Source organism: Xiphias gladius, chromosome 21 (assembly GCF_016859285.1).
Source record: "Xiphias gladius isolate SHS-SW01 ecotype Sanya breed wild chromosome 21, ASM1685928v1, whole genome shotgun sequence".
In the NCBI taxonomy this organism is placed as follows: Eukaryota; Metazoa; Chordata; class Actinopteri; order Istiophoriformes; family Xiphiidae; genus Xiphias; species Xiphias gladius.
The window spans coordinates 6,752,153-6,772,932 of NC_053420.1; the positions used below are offsets into that span (position 1 = coordinate 6,752,153).

The following is a 20,780-nucleotide window of genomic DNA, read 5'->3' on the forward strand; positions in this document are numbered from 1 at the left end:
ACAACACTCACCTGATCTCTTACGGCCTCACTGGCTCTTATGTGACCCTCCTATTTGTGTGTCCTAAAGGTGAAAGGAGCGCTGGGGAAGCTGGGACTGAGGAAGAAAAGGAGAAGCAAGAAGGAGAAGAAGGAAGGTCCGTCGGGAGAGGGTGTAGTTTCCTCTCATCATTTAAAAATGCTGGTGAAACACCAAGGAGAACTCCTGTATTGGCCTGAATATAAGACAACCCCTCTTTTCCAACATTTGTTTTTGAGAAAAAGGCTTTTATGAAACACACTTCCACACTGGTATTGTTGGGAATGTTTACCTGAGATACTATTAATCCAAGGAGAAGAGAGTCATTAGATTCAGCCTCAGCACTGAAACTTTTTTCTGTTGTATAAGTGAAACGTGGGATACAGTAATACATAAAAACCACATCAGTCACATAACGTTACTTACATTCTCTCCTGTCGGGCTTTTTAAGCAGTCTGAATCATTTTCTCTGACAACATTTGTCAGACACTAGTCTTTTTGAGCTTATCGTCTGTGACACATGTAATTTTTGGCTGTTTGTCAGATTTTCTCCCCGGTTCATTTCTGCAGTAAAGACATTAGGAGACGCTATGCACTCATTTTCAGTTGTCATGAACTTATTTCCTCCGTGGCAGCAAAACATGTTAAAGAAACCTTCAGAAAGTTCTGCAGGTGAAACTGGGCTTATGAAATTCTTTTAGTGCTGACTAACTCTGAAAGATTCTCTAAATGGACTTGAAAACACTGTTGCTAGCCTAGCAACATTAAGGTTACAAACAACTCGGGATTCAACACCCAGTGCAGAGGACCATTTTATGCTGGTGAAAAGAATATCTGTAGTGTAAACATGTAATGGCCTAGTTCTGGAGTATAAGATGCCCCACACTTTTTCAAACCTAATTTCCAGAGAAAAATATCGTCTTATATTCAAGCCAATACAGTAGTTAAATGTTTTACATGTGTTCAAAGACCTCTCTAGAAGCAAAATTCTCCTCAACAGGAGACAAATAGACAAAACACTCTAACATTTAGTAAAATCTTCTTCTCCAGAGTCAGATGAAACGATGTATACCAGTTTCGTCTCAAAGTGTCCAGTACAGAGATAGGTCCAGGATGTGTTTAGCCTAGCTTAGCACAATCCCTGGAAGCATGGGGAAAAGACTAGCCTAGCTCCATCAAAAGATTAAAAAAAACACCTGTCTCTTTGCCTCATACTTGCAAAGTGCTGTATCTTGTTTATTTACTCAAGGTAAAACAACTAACGAGAGGATTCCCCACTGTTCGGATTTTATTCCAAATTAGGTCTAAAGGAGCGAAATGTTAGAGTTGCTTTTGAATGATGGAATGATGCTGTGCTATAGAACAAATGTCAGTAATGTCTGGTATTTTAGCTAGTAAAGAACTTTAGAAGAAAATAATCCTGCAAACAGAAACAGCATCTGACAGCGTTGATCGGAATATTCCACCTCAGACTGACATGTTACGAGCCACAGGCCTTTTTTGGGACTTCTCTGTTGAATAACACCTCCAGTATGTGTAGTTCATTCATCGGTCTGTTTACTTGTTGCCGTAGCATCTGTGGCTTCCAGTGGATTTGTCGATGAGTCAGGAGAGGTGGGAATTGAGGTACCAGAGGCTGTTACCGTGGAGAATGAGGAGATCCATCCGCTCCCTGATGTCAGTGCCCTCGCCACCAACACCATTTCTGTTTACATAAACATTTGGTATCAAAGATTTCTTCTGCCAGTCTTGCTTTCTTTCTATGTCCATGTGCTTTTTCTGCCTATCTTTTTGTCTTCATTCCCATATTTCTCTCCTTCTTTTTTATTTATCTGTTCACTTTACTCATTTTTTTGTCAATTTCTACCTCTCCTTCCTTCTGTCTCAATGTCTTCCTCCCTTTACCTTCTATATTTTCATGTTGAAAGAGAAGAACAGATGTTAAAAGATAATTTATTTTACGCCTCTGACCATGAATCACCCAGCAGAACTTTACTCAGTCCCAGCTTTTGAGAATATAGGATTGTTTATATTTATGTTTTTGATTTATGTTTAAAATGATTTTTAACATGCAGGTTCTTCACAGTTATTGCCAGGAAACATGGATCATTATTTGTGCGGGCCGGGGCAAAAAGTTTTATCAGCATTAAATTGTGGGAAATTATCTGCCATATGTTTTACATTATAATTTAGCTGGTGAAACAAAACAGATAACATTTTGAGGCTTAAACAAAACGTATATTTGAATATCATCTGCATAGCAATGACAAGAAATACCTTTAAAACTACACATTATCCATCAAAGTGGAAGGATATACAATAAGGCAAATCAAAGAGGCACAAGACAGTGTTGCTGTTGACGAGGCGTTCCAGTTAGAAAACAGAGAGAGAGTGACATCCGGCAGATCTCAGATCTTTCTTGTTTTTCATCCTCAGGGTTTCCTGGGGGAGAGGGAGGAGTTTCTGCTGTTCGCGTCTCTGTTTGAAGTCACTATGATAGACCCGTCAGTAGGAACCAGACCACTGACCTTTGAACTCTCCATGGGTAAAAAGTGTATTCTATGACCTGGATATGAGAACTGTTTTCACACAGACACATCTTTACTAGGGGTGACACTACTAATCCATAAACTGGAACTGAAGAATGTTTGATAATTTTTATTTCAAAATTAAGTATAATGTTAATGATTAATTGATAATAAAAATAGTTGTCGAGTCATTGTCTGTAGATGGATTAATTGACTATTCATTTCAGCTCTTTTCTGTACAGTTGAAGGACTGTTTCTCTGTTTTCAGGTCCAGATGTTATTGGTTGAATTAGTTGAATGTTGAATTAGTTAAATTTTGTTTCTCATCATTTATATTTGTGCAGAGCACAGCCTCACTGAACATCTGCTGCATCTTCTCACTTGGCATAAACACAGTCTAACAGGGCATTCATACCTTCAAACATCATTGCACTGAAGCTGATAAAAGCCACAAAACATACAAAGCGTCCACAGAATACAAGCATTTCTATGCTTTTATTTCAACTTCATATTAATTAGAAGAGGAAAACATGACCATTCTTGTTATGGATGCTACTAGCATTAACACTAAACTTGACAGTCTTTAGTGGCTAATATGGTTTTAGCTTTTAGGTTTCCACATGTAAGGTATGTTATATTTTTTCTTGTTATTTAAAGAGTAAGATAACACCCCCTGAAAATCTTGTTTTTGCTGACCTCAACTTATCAGCTTTCTGCAGTGATATACAGGTGACATCACTGTTGTGTGTGGTTTCATGCGCAACAAACCACAAAAAGAAATCCCAAGTAGCCAGTCAGGCTGGGCAATGCTTTTCTGGCACTGGAGGACCAAATGTGAGCTGGTTCTGACCCAAATATACTGTAGTTTTGTGGGTTTAGAATTGGGCGGATTTTGATTAAAAATCAACTCGGGTTGCCGGCATTTGGGCGTACTTTGGGCCTGAGTCAGCACCTCATGCTGGATTCAGGACAATCTTGAGACACGATCTTGGCTTCCTGGGGTCATGGATGTATTATAGGAACTGGATATCGAGCTCAAAGATAGTCCCCATTCACTTAAATAAAAATTGCTCACCTGGCAAATAAGCCAAAAAAAGTTTTCTAGCTTCCGGGTTTGCTTCCATGTTGTGCAGCTCACTGCGCAGGTGCATTAGTCTCTGGGAAATTTTACACATATAAAACTTCCATAGATTAAAAATGAATAGAAAATATAATAGAAAGAGTAATAACTTACCTTGTTTGCAGTTGGAGGTGTCCTGTCAACAGTTTTACAAATGTCTCTTCTATAATGTGGTCTATTAGACAGCAAAGCTGAGTGGCGGTACCCCATCCAACTCATCCATGGTTCAGATGTAGAATTTTATTCCCAACATCAAAACCTCGAGGTTCACCAGCTGTTTCTTACAGGGAATTATGGGAAGGCAGTGGGGGTTGGGAAATCCAAGAAGAGCCAGAGCAGGGAGGAGCTAAGAAGGAGCAGGGAGGAGCTGAGGAGGAGCAGGGAGGATCTGAATGAGGAGGTGCAGGGTCTGTTGGAGTCAGAGGAGGAGCTGGACAGAGAGGGGGTACTGAGTCCCGAACCTGACAACAGATCAGTGTCTGCTGCCATGAGACCCGAGCCCACTGAGTACGACAGGTAAATAACCACTTCACCTACACAGGTTAAGTAGTCCACAGTCCATCCATCCATTTTCTAATGCTTCCCCGAGGTGAGTGCAGGGGCAGCAGGCCAAGTAAGGTAGTCTGGACATCCTTCGCCCCAGCCACCTCCTCCGACTGCCATTCAGTAATCCTAGAACATTTTTTTTTACAGATGGGATAGATAGTCTCTTCAGTGGCAATGATCAATGAGGTGGCTGCAGAATCATCCAGGCACTCTATCCCAAAGAACTGGATTCAGGACATATAGTTCCCAATAATGTAGCTCCATAAGTCACAGAGACACACAACCCCTCCTTGGCTACGGCTCAGTAGGTAGAACTAGTACACAATCCATCCATCTAACCATCCTCTGCCATTTCTCCAAGGTGAGCATGATGGCAGCAGTCCAAGTATGGTAGCCTAGACATCCTTCCACCCAGCCACATCCTCTGGTTACTCCTGGGTGATCCCAGAACGTTCCCAGACCAGTTGGGATAGATAGTTTCAGCAGTGTCTTTTGGCTCAAGCCACTGCAGAACTTTTTAACTACCTTAGTAGCATCTGCAAGGGAGATGGTAAGACTTTGTCTGAGTCCTCCAACTATGCCTCCGCTGCAGATTGCATGTCAGTAAGGTTTAGGAGTATTCCTTCCCCTACCCAACAATATCTGCGGTTACGGTCAGCAGTTCTCCCATCAGGTGTTCAGCCCTGCCTCCCCTCCCTAAATTGTCAGACAGTTTGCCAGAACCTTTCACAGGCCAATGAAAGGTACTTCTGCATAGCCTTCCTGAGCTCCCTAAATACAGAGGTTGTTGTATGCTGTGCTTATTATTATGCCCCTTGAGACGAATTTGTAATATTGGGCTATATAAATAAAATTGACTTGACTTGACTGTGGTTCAACAAGTAGACTACTGTCCACTATTCGCAGTGTTGGCAGTTCCATCCCTGTCTGTCCACATGTCAAATGTCCAAGACACTGACCCCCAATTGCTCCTGATAGTTGCTCCCTCGCATGGTGGCTCGCTACCATTTACCATCATATGGTGGCGATTCTTGTAGGGGTAACTACTGTACCTACAGATAACTACTGCACAAACACCTCTCACTTCCTGTCTGTCTGTTTCTCAGGTCGTTCCAGTGTGTTCTCCTCCAGCCCCCCCCCCTGAAACGGAAGCCTTGTCTGTTTGTCTGGAGTCAGTTTGAAGATCACAGCTTTCGTCTCTATCAAGCAAACTGGCTCTGCAAGATGGCCGACAGGCTGGTGAGAGACAAGTGATCTTTAAGTTCTGTTTTATTAACACATAAAGATGAATGACATGGTGTGTGTATTTGACAATGCCTAGAAACTTTGGTCTTGTCTTGTATTCTCTGCACTCCGCTCCCCTTTTAGGAGAGTGGTCTTGATGAGGTGGAACGTCTCCTGAGGAGGCCAAGGAGTAAGGCGAAGGAGCGTTTGGTTGAGGTGCTGTTGGAAGTACTGGCCTCCTGCAAGTCAGTTTCCCACTGTTAAAAAATTCTACACAAATTCTTTTTTAAATTTAAGTAAAATAAATATTGTTTGATTCCTTTCGATTTGTCCCCATATATATTTCCCTGTCTGTCTCTTTTTCTGGTCTACCGGCTGTCTCTCTGTCCTTCTCTCCGTCTATCTCCCTTCCTCCTCCTGTCCATATCTCTCTCTGCAGACAGTTTAGTTTTGTCTCAGACAGGAGGTCTCAGTATCGTCCCAACAACCTGGACAAATGCAGGAAGGAGTTTATCAAGAAGAATTTGGTGAGTATGTTCTCAACTGTCTCTCTCTCTACCCGTCACCATCTACCTGCCAGTCTATTACCTGTCTGACTGAATATCTGACTGTCTCCAGGTCGTGCTGGCCAGACAGGCAGTGAGGGCAAGGCGGAGGATCACTAGGCGGACGGCCAAACAGCGGCTGATGGATAGCAGGAAACTCCTGAAGAAACTTCGCCTTCTGGCTAAAGAGGTCAGAGGTCATAGAGAGGTGACCATAGGTCACAACAAAGATATCAGAGGTTGCAGCATTTACAGTCTGAGGTCTGACCCCCCAACTCCCCCAAATATCTCTCCAGCCCCAGAATACCATCCCGGATGCGTTTCTATGGTTACTGAGTGGAAGCAAGCGATTGGCTTATGTCAGGATCCCCGCTCACTCCATCCTGTTCTCATTGGTGGAGGAGCAGAAGGGGCGGGACTGTGGCCAAATCACCACCCTCTACATGAAGGTAACCATTCTGTATCTAAAATCCCCAATGACAGGCTGTTTGCTGTTCATTCTCTACAATCATTGATGACCCTCACTGTCCCGTCTCAAAAAAACATCCAATATGTGCAGTTCAGTCTCTAAAAGCTTCGATGACACTCACCGTTCTGTCTCTCTGCTTACTGTCCTGTCTCTAAGATGATAGATACCACTCAGCGTTTTATCTCTAAATAATTGATGAAACTCTCATTGTTCTGTCTCTAAAATCTTTATAGGCTGTTGCCATTTTGTCTTTAAAATCACAAGTGACACTCACTTTTCCATGTCTGAAATCTTCTGTCTGTCTTTCTGTCTGTCTTCCCAGTCTCCAGGAGGCTCAGCAAGTGAGATCTTTGCGAAGCTGGAGGTGTACCTGTGGCTCGGTCTGGCCAAGTACAGTAAAGAGGCCAACAACTGCTTGCCGGATGAGTTCCTTCCAGTCTATGAGGAGGAGGAGGAGGAGCAGAGGAGGCTGGTCCCCATGGAGAAGAAGAAGATTCCTATTAGTCTGTCCTGCCAGGGTGAGTAAACTGACCTCCTCCAGCAGGAGGATTGCTCAGAACTTCTTGTCTGTTGTTAGAGAAAAGTCTGTACTTCAAAATAAAAGCCCCATGATTAGTTTTATTTTGACTTGTCAACCATAAAGCTTTAGCTGGACTCATTAGTAAACTGTCTGTCCTGGTCAGGTGAAGGTAAATCTCTCTTTTTCTGCAGACAGCAGGTATTTCCAGCTACGATGTCACTTGTACCAGGGGCGTGGCCTGATGGCAGCCGATGACGACGGCCTATCAGATCCCTTCGCCAAGGTCCTTTTCTCTAATCAGTGCCAGGTCACCAGGGTAGGTTCAACTGTCCCACTGGTTAGAAGGTTCAGTTTTTCATTCATTGCATTGGCACACTGATTTCAAATTGCGACAATTCACACACTTCAACTTGCTCCAAGATGTCAATAGAGCAAATCATTCTTTGAAAATAGGACAACGGTGTTGTTGAGCCTTAAATATGAGGTAATTAGGGTAAAAAAATAGATATAATTTTTTTTGATCTCACTTTACATTTATTTTTGCCATAATCTTAAGTGTTCAGTGTTTGTATCATAAAATTAGTATATGTCTCTTTTAAAATAAAATTAAGCTTGTTTAACCTTATCTATCAAAGAATAGTAAAAATCTGTGCAGTAGAGGCAGAAATATCCTGACTTATTGCCCTCAGTATTTGACAAGCTCTAAAGACAATGGATCCTAGATTTCTAATAATGCAGTAGCATTGCGTCTTTCATGAAACCTTCCCTGCCTGGTAGACAGTTCAAACGTCACACTTCAGTTTGTAAAGCAACTGTTTTTTCAGTCTGAATAGTACTAACCGTGACCAGAAAAATTAGCTTGATGTGTGAAATTCGTGGAGTACCCCTTTAACGCGCACATTTGTTTACATATTCTCTGTGTTTGTGTGTGTGTGTGTGTTCAGGTGTTGTCTGATACGCTCTCTCCAGCCTGGTGTGAGTGTCTGTTGTTCGACAGAGTCCTGCTGGAGGGAATGAGGGAGGATCTCCAACGAGACCCGCCCCTCGTCATCATCAACATATTTGACTACGACTCAATGGTAAAGCTGATGTTCTTCTTCTTCTTCTTATGTTATGATTATTATTATTATACTTTCATTCAGGAAACGTCATAACAGCCTCTGTGTGTGTGTGTTTATGTGTGCAGGGCAGTCCGAAGCCTCTGGGTCGGGCGTTTGCTGAACCGGAGTTTAAACTTGTGGAGCAATTCTACCAGAAGCCCCGCCTCCGTTTCTATGACATCAGCATGGGCAGGGCCCCTGCCGGCGAGCTGTTGGCGGCCTTCGAGCTCATCGAGTTGGACTACTCTGGCTTTGGAGAGGTGACACTTGTTAATCAATCAATAAATCAGCCAATCAGTGTCTCTCTGTTTGTACCTTTTTTATTGGAAATAAGATAAATAAGTACAGTTCAGAATTAAAGGACAATTCTGGTTTATTACAACTTTCCTGTTATTTTAATAGTTTTGTCCATTATTTCTATCAGCTTTTGAGCTTGCTAACTGTCGGTTAGTATGTAACTCTTTTGAGGTTAAATAAAACTGGACGGTGACACACAGCTAACAAGCTACCTGCTTGTTCCCTTTGAGGGGGGGTCTGTGTCCGACCGTTTCTTTAACGTTCTGAAACTCAATTGAAACAATTCGACATTCACACCCACTATACGCTGTGATTGGCCACCTGTGCAGAGGTGAGAAAGGAGGTAAGGGTCATACTTCTCTCTCTTGCTGTTTTGTTTCATGTTTTACACAACTATTTGTGGCACTTTTCATGTGAACAATCGTATGTAACTCCTGAAGAGACTGTTTGTACATATGTGCCATTATCCCCAATTTTAAACAAAATCCTGTCTCCACGTCTCTATAACGGCCAGGTTTTCACTCCGCCTTTCACTTTTGATTTCTATTGTGGTCAGACAGCATGTGAGTCCATAAACTTATGGTCCTTACGGTCAGCACTGTCAATTCACTTTGCAACGGTGCAAATTCATGTGTCAAAATTCACCAAAGGATGAATTTACTCCTCACAAGCAAACCGGCGAACTGCTGTGATCCCGCTGAAATGAACCGATTTCGCTGCAGAAATTTGCATTTTTAAATGCTGGTATGATGATTGGACCTTTAGTTGTTTAGTTTAGAAAGAAACCTCCAAGTTAGACAAACTTGTTTGGATGAGAGAACAAAGGCAAATCTTAAAAATGATTACTTCAACTGTCCATAAAAACATCCGTCACAGTTTACAGGCCCGTTTCCAGCTTAAAATTTGACCTACTGTGCTAACAATTTTTTGTGTGCGTACAGTTTGTCTGTGCAATGAGGGACTATTACCAACATTTGAAGTGCGCTCACTTTACTAATAGAAAAAATGGATAAAACAACCGAAATAAGCTCAGAGTTGTTATAAACTGGAATTGTCCTTTAACAAAAACACAATATGCATGAATTCATTCTAGATAGTGAACTAGTATAACATCTCGCCCCTGCAGCCCTGCCTCCCCAGCAGTGTGGACCCTCAGGAGCTGGCCTACATGGAGGAGCAGAGATGTTACATCATCCCAGATGGAGTTCGACCTGTTCTGAAGACCTTCAGGATCGAGGTCTCTCAAACACACACACATACGAAAAACACACACATACGCTGAGTGTTGACATATTGCAGTTGTGTTCAAGTGTTTATGGGGCACCAGGCTTATAGGACGCTGCCTTTGTGTTTCTCTGTGTGTGTTCAGGTTCTGTTCTGGGGTCTGCGGGAGCTGAAGAGGGTGCAGCTGTTTGAGGTGGAGCGCCCCCTGGTGAGGGTGGAGTGTGCAGGACGACAGCTGGAGTCGGAAGAGATCGAGAGCTACAAGACTCACTCCAACTTTAAAGAGCTGGTCCGCTACATCGACGTGGTCAGTTTCTATCATAAGCGATGGTTACTGGTATTAGTTATGGCAACCCTGGTCACCAAAATCTGGCTTAAAGAAATGCAGTGTTCTTTCACTGAATCTGGGGTGGCCCGCCCAGTGTATCCACTGCATGCAGACAGAGTAGAAACACAGCTAACGTCCTCCCTCCTGTTTTTCTGTCTGGTCCAATCAGGAGCTGCCGGAGCAATCCTACCTCCACCCTCCTCTGACATTGTTTGTGGTGGAGCATCGAGCCTTCGGTCGAATCGCTCTGGTCGGGTCCCATGTGGTTCAGAGCCTCATGGACTATGCCCCACCCGAGCTGGGGGTTGAGCAAGAGGAGGAAGAAGAGGAGCCTAAACCAAAAGGTAAGAGCTACCAGAGAAGTGATGGAGGTAGTAAATTATTTTGAATAACTTTGGTACAGGTACTATAGATGTATCCAGAATTTTTTCATCGACCAATCACTAAGCCCCACCCACTTTAGTTACTGTTGCTACGCCTATCACGCTTTCCGTTCTCATTCAGCATATACAGTTTACAATGATAACGGTGGCAGATTCATCATCAAAATTATTAGTAATATTTGAAACAGTGGGTCCTTTATTTTAGACAGAGGTGGACAAAAGCAGCCTATCATTTCTAGTCAGCAATCATTGATTTTGCTGAAATGACAACTGTCAGATTTTATCAGCTAGTAGCTAGTTAGCTAATTAATGTTAGCTCTATAGGTTGGTTTGTTGACTTTGTATCTTTGACTTGTTTAAACCTGCAAAAGGGTCTGCACTCAGAAAGTATGAGGGTAAAGCTAAACTTCACCCTGCCATCATGCCCCTGACAACCGAGTCTTAAGCTTTCTGATTGGATGTTTTTCACAGCAGTGTCCTCTGGGACTCGTAGTTGACTTCTCTTCCTAAGTTTTTATGGACACAGTTTCTTTTCGTCTTCCTCCAGTGAGACAGAATTCAATGAAGATCAACACTCTGAAGTCAGTGAAGAATATCGGACTCAGCAGCCTGTCAATCAAACAGTCAAAGATTACCCTCAACCCCATGAAGCTGGTTAATGTACGTACGTTAATCTCCTCCACTTTCTCCTCTGTTAGTTAAAAACACAAAACCAAAACTGTTCAGACAAATTTAAACCAGTTTTAAACCACATAAGATTCAAGGATGGGTTGACCTTGACTCTTGTCCCGCCTCCTCAGGCTCCTCTGAAGAAGCTGATGGAGAAGGGGGAGGAGCTAGAGGAGGAGCCCCCAGAGAAAGAGGAGTTGGACTGGTGGTCCAAATACTACGCATCACTGGAGGAGATGGAGAGACAGGTGACCATTGTCACCAGTGTCCATCATCATTTAATCTGCCTTCTTGCATTACTGAAGTGTGGCACTATGCCTTTAAATAATAAAGAACAAATTCAGTTGTACATAATAATAAGAAATTAAATAAGACATTTAAGAAGGAAGTCCTTCAGCTAGCTTTCCATACTAACTTTTATTCAAATTAGAAAAATGTCAGCTAGTATGATTAGATAATTCAACTTGATCCCAGGTCAGTTTCCATTGGAAACTGATCAGTTTCCATTGGAATCCTACCTGGGATCACAGTTATCAAATATGAGATTGTTTTCAGAATAAGAAAGATCACTGCAGTAGAAAATTTCTTTACATTGAACATGTGTAAAGTTACATATTTTAGCTTAAAAGAGGAGAATAACGGTAATTAATCAGTTCTTTACTCAGCATGTCTGATGTGTTGATTGTCTGCAGGCTGCTGAGGAAGCGGAGATGGAGGAACAAGCGGAGACAGGTACAGTTAAACTGTTAATTTCAGTCATAATAATTTGCATTTTACTCAATTTGTTTATTTTTTAAATAATTGAAACTATTTTAACAGCAGAGAGCAGCAGCGCATACAGCTGATATTTCCAATCAGCAGCTCAGTGTTGCAGTCAGAGCTTAAGGGTGTGCGGCTGCAGTTCCTCTAATGTCCACAAGGTTACACTCTAATAAAACTGTACTGAAGTGAATGTTAGACGCCCAACATATCTCTACAAATAAAAAGCTAATACAGTTTTTTAAGTTCAGCTCTCAGGTGATAATTTACTGTCTTTCATAGTCCGTTTTCCATTAAAGAGGTAAACTACATGGCCAAAAGCATGTGGACATGGGAACGTTTCAGCCATATGTGGCTTTTTAACATGTCATTCCAAAAAGAAAGCCATTAATCTGATGCTCTAACAGCCTCCACTCTTCTGGGAAGGCTTTCCACTAGATATTGGAGCCTGACTGCAGGGATTTGTTCGCATTCAGCCACAAGAACATTAGTTAGGTCCAACAACAATGTTGGTGATGACGCTTGGCTCACAGTAGGCATCCCAGTTCATCCCATACTTGTTGGATGGGGTTTAAGTCAGAGCTATGTGTGTGAATCAACAGCAGTAGAACATTCTGTGAGAAACAAAAAAAAAAAAGAACAATAAGTCAGGGATACTATGAAATGAAATATACACACAAAAAATAAATGAAAAACACTGGCAATTGTAATAGAACAGAGTTGTATTTGTTAGTGTTATTAAAGTTTTATTTTTTGTTCAGATGGGGCGAATTTGACCATGGCAAACATCGAAGAGGAGGAGGAGGAAATGGTGGTGGTTGAGACTGAGCCTCCCAAACGCAAGATGATCGCCACACTAAAGGTGTGAAATGACTGTGATTGACAGTTTACAGTCCGGTCTGAATAAGAACACTGAATAAGATGTGGTGTAGATGTGAATGCAATGTGTCTCTTGTAGCTGGGGGAGCAACTCAACCCTGACCTGAACCACCATTTTCAAGCCAATCCTGGCCACTATGCACTCAGCTGAAAATTGCTCCAGTGCATACCAGAAATCGCAGTTAGGGACACTCCTCACCCCTCAACTGTGCCTTGAAATTCTGTCATTGAAAATCGCAAACAGATTTGGTAACAAGGCACAATGCAGGCACATCTGGGCTACCCAAACCCCATATTCCCAAAATAATTTTCAAAAAACAGAAACGGTATCTGAAAGAGACCCTAGCACAGTCAGACCCAAGGATAACTGAGCCTTATCCAGAAAGTGGTAGACTTGAAGAGACTCGGTCCACTTGAATCCACTTGGAAGATCAGCGGCTATGCAGTGGGACCCTACTAGACCTGATTAGTCTGAATATAATTTGAACCCAGCTAGATTGTGGTCCCAGGTCAGGTCTCGGACATTGGGAACCCAGGTGGACCTATAAAGACCTTTAGTTTAAGAGAGAAACATCATCTTCCTGAGACTTAATCATGATGCCGGCGGACACGCAAGTGAAGTCAGAACAGATTCTGAGTAACTGTAGATTTTTTTTAAAATTTCTGCTTCTGTGTGCATTTGATTGTGTGCTCAGCTGTATGGAGGTGATCTGGAGTCAGAATTCAGTCAGTTTCAGGACTGGCTGCAGATCTTCCCACTGTATAAAGGCAGAGCAAGTGCTGAGGACGAAGAGGAGGATGAAGAGGAGAGGTTGATGGGAAAGTACAAGGTACTGTGGATGGAGCACTGTTTGTCCATATGGCTGTGTGTTACTCTGCTTAGACGTTTTATTATTCTATATTCTCTCTCCTCAGGGCTCTTTCCTGGTTTATCCAATTGATTCAGGAGACGAAGAAGACACCAAGTGTCAGATCATAAATGGAATCCCCAAAAATTCAGCGATCAAAGTCTTAGTCCGAGTCTACATCGTCAAGGTACCTGTCTCTCTGTCCATTCAAGCCTTTCTTTGTCTGACTTACTTGAGCAGTCCAACATTTTATAAAATTCATTCAATGATGCTCAGACATTTGAGATATGAGAGTTGTCGTCTACAAAGCAGCCCTTTTCATGCAAGAAACGACCAATCTCACGTTCTACAATTGACAACTTCCCTGCCTACAATTGCATTACGTTGGTTTTATATTTGTTTAAACCCAACCGGTACAGTTTATTCTACTGTGAGTTCTACTTTGTGTTTTCCTGTCTCTGTTTGTGTTCAGGCCACCAGTCTGGCTCCCACAGACCCAAATGGTAAAGCCGACCCCTACCTAGTGGTCCATGTCGGACAACAGAGTCTAGACACCAAAGATCGATACATCCCCAAGCAGCTCAACCCCACGTTTGGAGAGTCAGTACCTGTCTGTACTACCTGTACCTGTCCAACTGTCTCTGACTGTCTAACTGTCTGATTGTTTGTATGTCTGACTTTGTCTTTCAGAGTGTTTGAACTCACGGTGTCTTTCCCGCTGGAAACAGAGCTGGTTATCACAGTGATGGACCACGATCTTGTGGGGTCTGACGATGTCATTGGCGAGACACGAGTTGACCTGGAGAACCGGTTCTACAGCCGCCACAGAGCCTGCTGTGGTCTGGCTCTTTACTATGACACGTTAGTGCTACAGCTACATCACGTTAGTCTATAACATATTACACAACCAAGCTCTAGGCTGGACAAAGGAAGGGAAACCAGACGAGTTGTAACTAAAAATAAGTTGGATTTTTTGTGCAATTTTTGCCTTTATTTGACAGCCAGTGCAGAGAGATCGGAAAGAAGGGAGAGAGAGGGGATGATATGCAGCAAAGGGTCAACAACCTAAACTAAAACATATTGCGACCAGAACTATGAAATGTTATTACCAGAACTATGACACGTCAGCATCAGTACTAGAACGCGTTAGTACCAAAACTAAAACATGTTAGTACGAGAACTACGACACATTAGTATCAAAAGTGTCACTCATCAGAACTAGGACTGTTACACCACAATACCAGTAGTAGGACACATTAGTATCAGAACTAAGTACTACTTGCAAGAACCAGTATTATGGCACCATGAGACATTAGTACCAGTAATATAACACATCATTTCTAGAAATTACAAAATACTACTACAGGAACTATTGTATGTGTCAGGTACTTCGTCAGTAGGGAACCTGTCCCTTTTAATGTTTACCTGTCTACCTGTCTGTCTCTCTACCTGTCTCTCTCTCTCTCTCTAGAGATGGTTACAATATTTGGCGTGATGCAAAGAAGCCGTCGGCCATCTTGGCTGAGCTCTGCAGGAAGAACAGCATCCCGTCTCCGGAGTACAGACCATTTGAGGTCAAAGTCCTCAACAGGATCTTCAAGATCCCACCAGAGGCTGTACCTGAAGGTAGGACAGACAGACAGATATAGAGAGTAGCAGGTAGAGAGATAGCCAGGCCAACAAAGACGAGGTGAAGAGTCTATAGTTGTCCCTCATATTGACTATATCATGTATCACATGAGCCACAACCACTACTTGGCTCTATTGCTGCTACTGCTACAGCCTCCAGCTCTACCAGTTGTACCAGCTGTAATAAGATTAACAGCAGTAACTGTATAAACAGCTCTAAGTAACATTGTTGTTGTTGTTGTCAGGTCTGCTGAAGAAGAACCAGCGATCTCCAGAGGAGGAGGCAGAAATGGAGGAGCATGCAGCCTTGAGTGTGCTTCAGCGCTGGGGGGAGATGAGCGAGTTCCTCCCTGCAGCCCTCCCTCTGGTCCCAGAACATGTGGAGATCCGATCCCTGCTGAACCAGGACAAACCTGGACTGCCACAGGTAAACACAACACAACACAAACAACAACAATACAACCAGTCCCAACAACAGTAATGACAACATAATGCTACTGGTATTACTAAATATCATCAGCAGTTTGTGTATGTGCATGTTGCAGGGTTACCTTCATATGTGGGTGGACATGTTTCCTACTGATGTCCCAGCCCCACCCCCTGTTGACATAAAGCCCCGCAAACCTCAACAGTACGTCTACACACAGCAGAGTACAGTAGAATAGAATAGAAAAGAATAGAATAGAATAGAATAGAATAGAATAGATTAGGAGTTACAATATGCAACCTTAGTTGTTGTTTCCATGGTGACAGGTACGAGCTGCGTGTAATCATCTGGAACACGGACGACGTGTTTCTGGACGACGTCAACCCATTCACCGGTGACCCGTCCTCGGACATCTATGTTAAAGGGTTGGTTTCACACACAGGCTTTATTCATTGTTCAGTTCTTGTGGTTTCCAAACGGGGTGTTATAACCCCCCCAGGGTTCACGATAATGAAATGTTGTGAGATGATTGATATAATACAACAGAGGAAAGAAGAAGAGAAAAACAATACTGGAGAGTTTCGTCTCCTCAGGAGTCTAAAACCAGAATAACAATCTAAGAGGAAAACGTCATTCTTTCGTTGAAGGGATCGCAACTGACCGCTCACTAAGCACCTCTCCCGAAAAGCGAATGTCCAGTCATAGCTTAGCAGCCGTAAAAAGGCACAACAAGCCTGGCAGTCTTTGGATTTTCTCCACATGTTGAGCCGTATTGTGTGCGTGGAGCCATATTAAGAGAGATACTCTCTATACAAGGAGTTTTGAGAGCTGTGTGTTTGTTTAGCCTTTCCAAAACCCAAAACACAAGACCAAAAGTGTAAGAAATAGATCAAGCAGTGTGTTTGTCTGCTTTAATATCTGGCTAACTAGCTTTCAACCTACAGTAGTGACTGAGCCTTACTTTAAAGACGAATTGAGCATTTCATTTCATTTCAATATTATTTTGGGGGTGGTAACAGGTTACGATAGAAAAAGCCCTGCTTGACTCTGATGTGTAGTATTTCCCCACTGTGTGGATGCTGGTCCTGGATGATAATATCAGAGTTTGGTGTAATGTTAGCAACTCTATCCTGCACTTTATTGGTTTTGGTGAAGTTTGCATTCAGCAATCCCATTCAACATTACGCTGGCCAAACACATCAGTTAATCCTCTCACTAAAAGCGTCTTACATGAAAACTGAAAATAGGAACAAACATGTAAGCTAAGCGGACAAATAGGGTTATGTTAAAATCATATAACAGTTTGATCTTATATGTTTCCTTATCATACTTATAATACAAGGACTGATTAGTCCTTCAATACATATGCTATTTCTTTGTTTTTCTTCATGTCTTTGGTCCACTTCTGTCTGAACTCTAAGAACCATCTCTTCAAAAAATTATGAATTTGTCTGTGCAGATGGGTAAAGGGACTGGAAGGAGACAAACAGGAGACTGATGTCCACTTCAACTCTCTGACTGGAGAAGGAAACTTCAACTGGAGATTTGTGTTCCGCTTCGACTACCTTCCTACTGAGGTACATACACACACAGTCGTGTTTCCATCACTTCAGAGGACATCACATTGACTTACCCTAACCTTAACCATCACAGCTAAATGCCTAAACTAGGCCCTAACCCTAACCCCTTGCCTAAACCTAATTCTAGCCTGAACCTTAAAAACAAGTCTTAACCCCCAAAATGCCCTTTTAAGTGGTGAGGACCGGCCAAAATGTTCTCACTCCCAAGGTCTAAAACTCAAACTGGTCCTCGCAAAGATATCCGTACAGGTACACGCACACACCCAGTGACACCCGGAACTGCTGGTGAGCAACAAATCCACTGATCCCTTGAAGATTTCTTGGCCTTCACTCTAGTGCCTTAAGGGCTACAACTAATCTTTATTTTTCTTTTTAATTTATCTGTCCTTTGTTTTTACAATTAATTATTTAGTCTATGAAATCTCGAAAAAATTCAACCAACACCTCAAAACCCAAAGACATTCAGTTTATAAAGACATAAAACCAAGAAAATCAGCAAATCATCATATTGGACAAAATTAGTTTTTGATTAATGAGCGATTAATCATTCAACAAAACTGTCAAAATCATTGATTATTTTGTCGTTCAACTAATCCCTTAATTTTCTAATTGTGTCACCGTCAGGATCACATTTCTATTGTATACATCGACTATTAATATTTGGTCAACATTTCCAGTAAATGTCCTGATCCCATTCCTGTTCCCCAGAGGATGAACCCGATCTTAATGAAACAGTGGTCTTTCCTCTAGCTTTATATTTTAAGTTTACACCTTTATCCCCACCAATGGTGAGGCTCTAAGCATAGTTAAATCATCGGGATGTGTGTGTTCATATTGTGCCTGTAATTTACACTGGGAGACGGTGGCAGAATTTTAGTGAAACAGTCCGGTTTTACTATCTGATTTGTTAGTTAGTGGAAGTGCATTAAATCTCCTCCTCTCTTCCTGTAGAAAGAGGTGGTGTATAAGAAGAAGGAGTCCATCTTCTCTTTGGAGGAGTCAGAGTATCGACAGCCGGCTGTTCTGACGCTGCAGGTGTGGGACTACGACCGCATCGCCGCCAACGACTTCCTGGGTGAGACTCTCTGTCTCCCTCATATGTATATATACATACATAAATATATATGTATATATATATATATATATATATATATATATATATATATATATATATATATATATATACATACATAAATATATATGTATATATATATATATATATATATAAAATACTGTATGTATCTGTATATTGTATGGCTTATACGAGTGACAAGGCTTTATTTCCTCGATTTTATGTTTGGTCATACTTTCGTAAGAACCTTCTGTGATTTCCTCCTGTTTTAATTTGCTGTTAATGAAAACTCAACACTTCTTTGACATTGACCTTTTGTCTCAAAAAATTCAGTATAATGTGAATTTTTACAGCACTAACGTTGTTGTACTGATGTCCACCACTCTAAAACAAAAATACAGTTTTCATTCATTAATTGATTCTAATTATTTCTGCTTTGCTGTTTGTTTTTATGGCTGTTAAGCTGCTGTCAAAAGCTGCTGTATCCTCAGTACTTTATAGATTAAATACTTTTCCTCCTCCTCCTCATCGTCAGTCCATTGTTTTTCCTCTTCCAGGCTCCATAGAGCTGCGTCTCAGTGACATGGTGCGAGCAGCTAAGTCGTCCAGTAAGTGTACAATTGAGATGGCGAAGGATCGGGCCGGCCCCCGATTCTCCATCTTTCGCGCCAAGAAGATGAAGGGCTGGTGGCCGCTGACCCGCCTGAAGACGGCCGAGGACTTCGAGAGGGAGGAGAAGGAGAAGGAGGAGGCCAAGAAGAAGGGACACAAGAAGAAGAAGAGCAAGGACAAGAGGAGCAAGCTGAGACAGGAGGACATCCAGTACACCGACAGCAGTGGCAACACTTTCCTGTTAATGGTACAAAAAAGAACAGTAATACACTCTATAGCTAATGCTGCCCTTCAGAGATAATGAAGCACGGTAACTACATATTTGGTCAAAATTGGGTTGAGACCTCAATCTGACTTTTAGACATCTATTTTAACAATATAAAAGAATATATGTAAAATTTCTGTGAAACCAGCTTTTCACACAACTGCTGTAACTAGATTCTGGTTCTTTAATCTCTGCAAATCTGTATTTTGGTAATTTTTGGTCCTGTTTCTGTTTTTGAATTTGTGTGGGATGTGGAGGGGGAACTGGAGCCAAATGATCCGAGTGAGAAAATGTTAGTGTTAAAAAAGAGAAAGTATTTTCAGCATTTTATTGATGGACTTGGCTGTGGAAATGTATGTTATACTGAATTTACCATGTGAGGGATTATAGTACAGGTAATTTCAATGGCCTTTATTTATTCATGCTGGTCATTCAATAACCACTTGTATATAACAATGTGCAGTACTAAAGGTAATGCAAATGTAAATATTAACTGTAATTTAAACTCCAGTTTGAATACTGGCGGTGACACTGAAACTGTGTGTGTGTGTGTGTGTGTGTGTGTGTGTGTGTGTGTGTGTGTGTGTGTGTGTGCGTGTGTGCGTGTGTGTGTGAAGGGGAAGGTGGAGGCCGAGCTTCAGCTGGTGACATTGGAGAATGCGGAGGCCAACCCTGTGGGGCGGGCCCGCAAGGAGCCGGAGCCTCTGGACAAACCAAAGTATGACACACACACACACACACACACACACACACACAGACACACATGCAGATGCTGTTAAAGGATAGGTTCCATATGAACACTGAAACAGGTTATTCTTGCCCTAATTATTACTTCTGTTCACATAGGATATTCAAAGATCTCTTCATAATGTGCTTTCAATGGAAGTGATGGGCGACTCATTTGCTAGAATGTATTCAGAAGTGTATCTGAAGTTAACACGAGCCTTCAGCAGTTTGAGCTGGACAGATAAAAGACTCTTTTTGTGTCAAATTCCGATTGCGTTTCCACAGGCAGTGTTTCCATGCCGAGCAAAACATAGGGGGAATTTAGGACTAAAAATACCATAACTTTGGAAGATAAGCCCTTGATTTGTCTAACTCAGACTGCTGAACCCTCATATTAACTTCAATTAAACTCCTGATTGTATTTTTGCACAGAATGAGGACTTGGGATTTTGTCCTCCATCGCTTACATTTGCAGATATTTGGCGCCGGATTGTTGTTTTAAGGTGGACGTGAAAATTTGTGAGCCTACCTTGTAAGGCCTGGTCACACCAGACAGTGGCACAATAAAATTCATCCACGCATCTTCGATAAATATGTGGTTCTTGGTGATGTAGTGACTACTCGCAGATGGTTGATAAAACTACTGTAGCTCATGAGCTAATCGCTCACACGCTAGTGAGCTGGGAACTGGTCAGCCCCGGTCAGTCACAGTTGCTCTCTAAATTTATTTCTATTTTCTCTGTATTTGGCTTTTTCTTCTCCTACTGGTATTTTGTTCTCAGGATATTACACAATTTCAGTCAAAAAAGATTTATCGAGGAAGGAAAACACTTAGCAGGCTTGCTAACTGTTAGTTACCAAATTAGCAAGCTTATTAGCTTTTCAGTCGCTAATGGGACGTCAAGTTGACACAGTTTATTCAAAGCACGTATTCCTGTCGACTCCTGTCTCATAACTGTCAGTTGTGGAGCAGTTTATACAGTGACAGAGGCTCTCCTGCTTTCTGCTCCTG

The 20,780-nt window shown here is 42.0% G+C and overlaps 1 protein-coding gene across 1 annotated transcript in view; it reads left to right on the top strand.

Moving 5' to 3' along the window:
- Nucleotides 1-20,780, top strand: part of fer1l4 (fer-1 like family member 4) — a 35,813-nt gene that overhangs the window by 13,772 nt on the left and 1,261 nt on the right. The window contains exons 17-48 of the mRNA XM_040116543.1: nucleotides 70-136; nucleotides 1,592-1,695; nucleotides 2,455-2,563; nucleotides 3,954-4,182; nucleotides 5,319-5,451; nucleotides 5,581-5,681; nucleotides 5,876-5,963; nucleotides 6,055-6,171; nucleotides 6,278-6,430; nucleotides 6,773-6,968; nucleotides 7,162-7,286; nucleotides 7,915-8,049; nucleotides 8,157-8,330; nucleotides 9,494-9,604; nucleotides 9,737-9,898; nucleotides 10,089-10,263; nucleotides 10,850-10,962; nucleotides 11,103-11,219; nucleotides 11,664-11,703; nucleotides 12,492-12,592; nucleotides 13,305-13,439; nucleotides 13,525-13,644; nucleotides 13,930-14,057; nucleotides 14,148-14,318; nucleotides 14,929-15,083; nucleotides 15,332-15,513; nucleotides 15,632-15,717; nucleotides 15,840-15,938; nucleotides 16,973-17,090; nucleotides 18,045-18,168; nucleotides 18,723-19,024; nucleotides 19,660-19,760. Coding sequence (XP_039972477.1) covers nucleotides 70-136; nucleotides 1,592-1,695; nucleotides 2,455-2,563; nucleotides 3,954-4,182; nucleotides 5,319-5,451; nucleotides 5,581-5,681; nucleotides 5,876-5,963; nucleotides 6,055-6,171; nucleotides 6,278-6,430; nucleotides 6,773-6,968; nucleotides 7,162-7,286; nucleotides 7,915-8,049; nucleotides 8,157-8,330; nucleotides 9,494-9,604; nucleotides 9,737-9,898; nucleotides 10,089-10,263; nucleotides 10,850-10,962; nucleotides 11,103-11,219; nucleotides 11,664-11,703; nucleotides 12,492-12,592; nucleotides 13,305-13,439; nucleotides 13,525-13,644; nucleotides 13,930-14,057; nucleotides 14,148-14,318; nucleotides 14,929-15,083; nucleotides 15,332-15,513; nucleotides 15,632-15,717; nucleotides 15,840-15,938; nucleotides 16,973-17,090; nucleotides 18,045-18,168; nucleotides 18,723-19,024; nucleotides 19,660-19,760 — 4,271 coding nt within the window. The remainder of the gene's footprint in view (nucleotides 1-69; nucleotides 137-1,591; nucleotides 1,696-2,454; nucleotides 2,564-3,953; nucleotides 4,183-5,318; nucleotides 5,452-5,580; nucleotides 5,682-5,875; nucleotides 5,964-6,054; nucleotides 6,172-6,277; nucleotides 6,431-6,772; nucleotides 6,969-7,161; nucleotides 7,287-7,914; nucleotides 8,050-8,156; nucleotides 8,331-9,493; nucleotides 9,605-9,736; nucleotides 9,899-10,088; nucleotides 10,264-10,849; nucleotides 10,963-11,102; nucleotides 11,220-11,663; nucleotides 11,704-12,491; nucleotides 12,593-13,304; nucleotides 13,440-13,524; nucleotides 13,645-13,929; nucleotides 14,058-14,147; nucleotides 14,319-14,928; nucleotides 15,084-15,331; nucleotides 15,514-15,631; nucleotides 15,718-15,839; nucleotides 15,939-16,972; nucleotides 17,091-18,044; nucleotides 18,169-18,722; nucleotides 19,025-19,659; nucleotides 19,761-20,780) is intronic.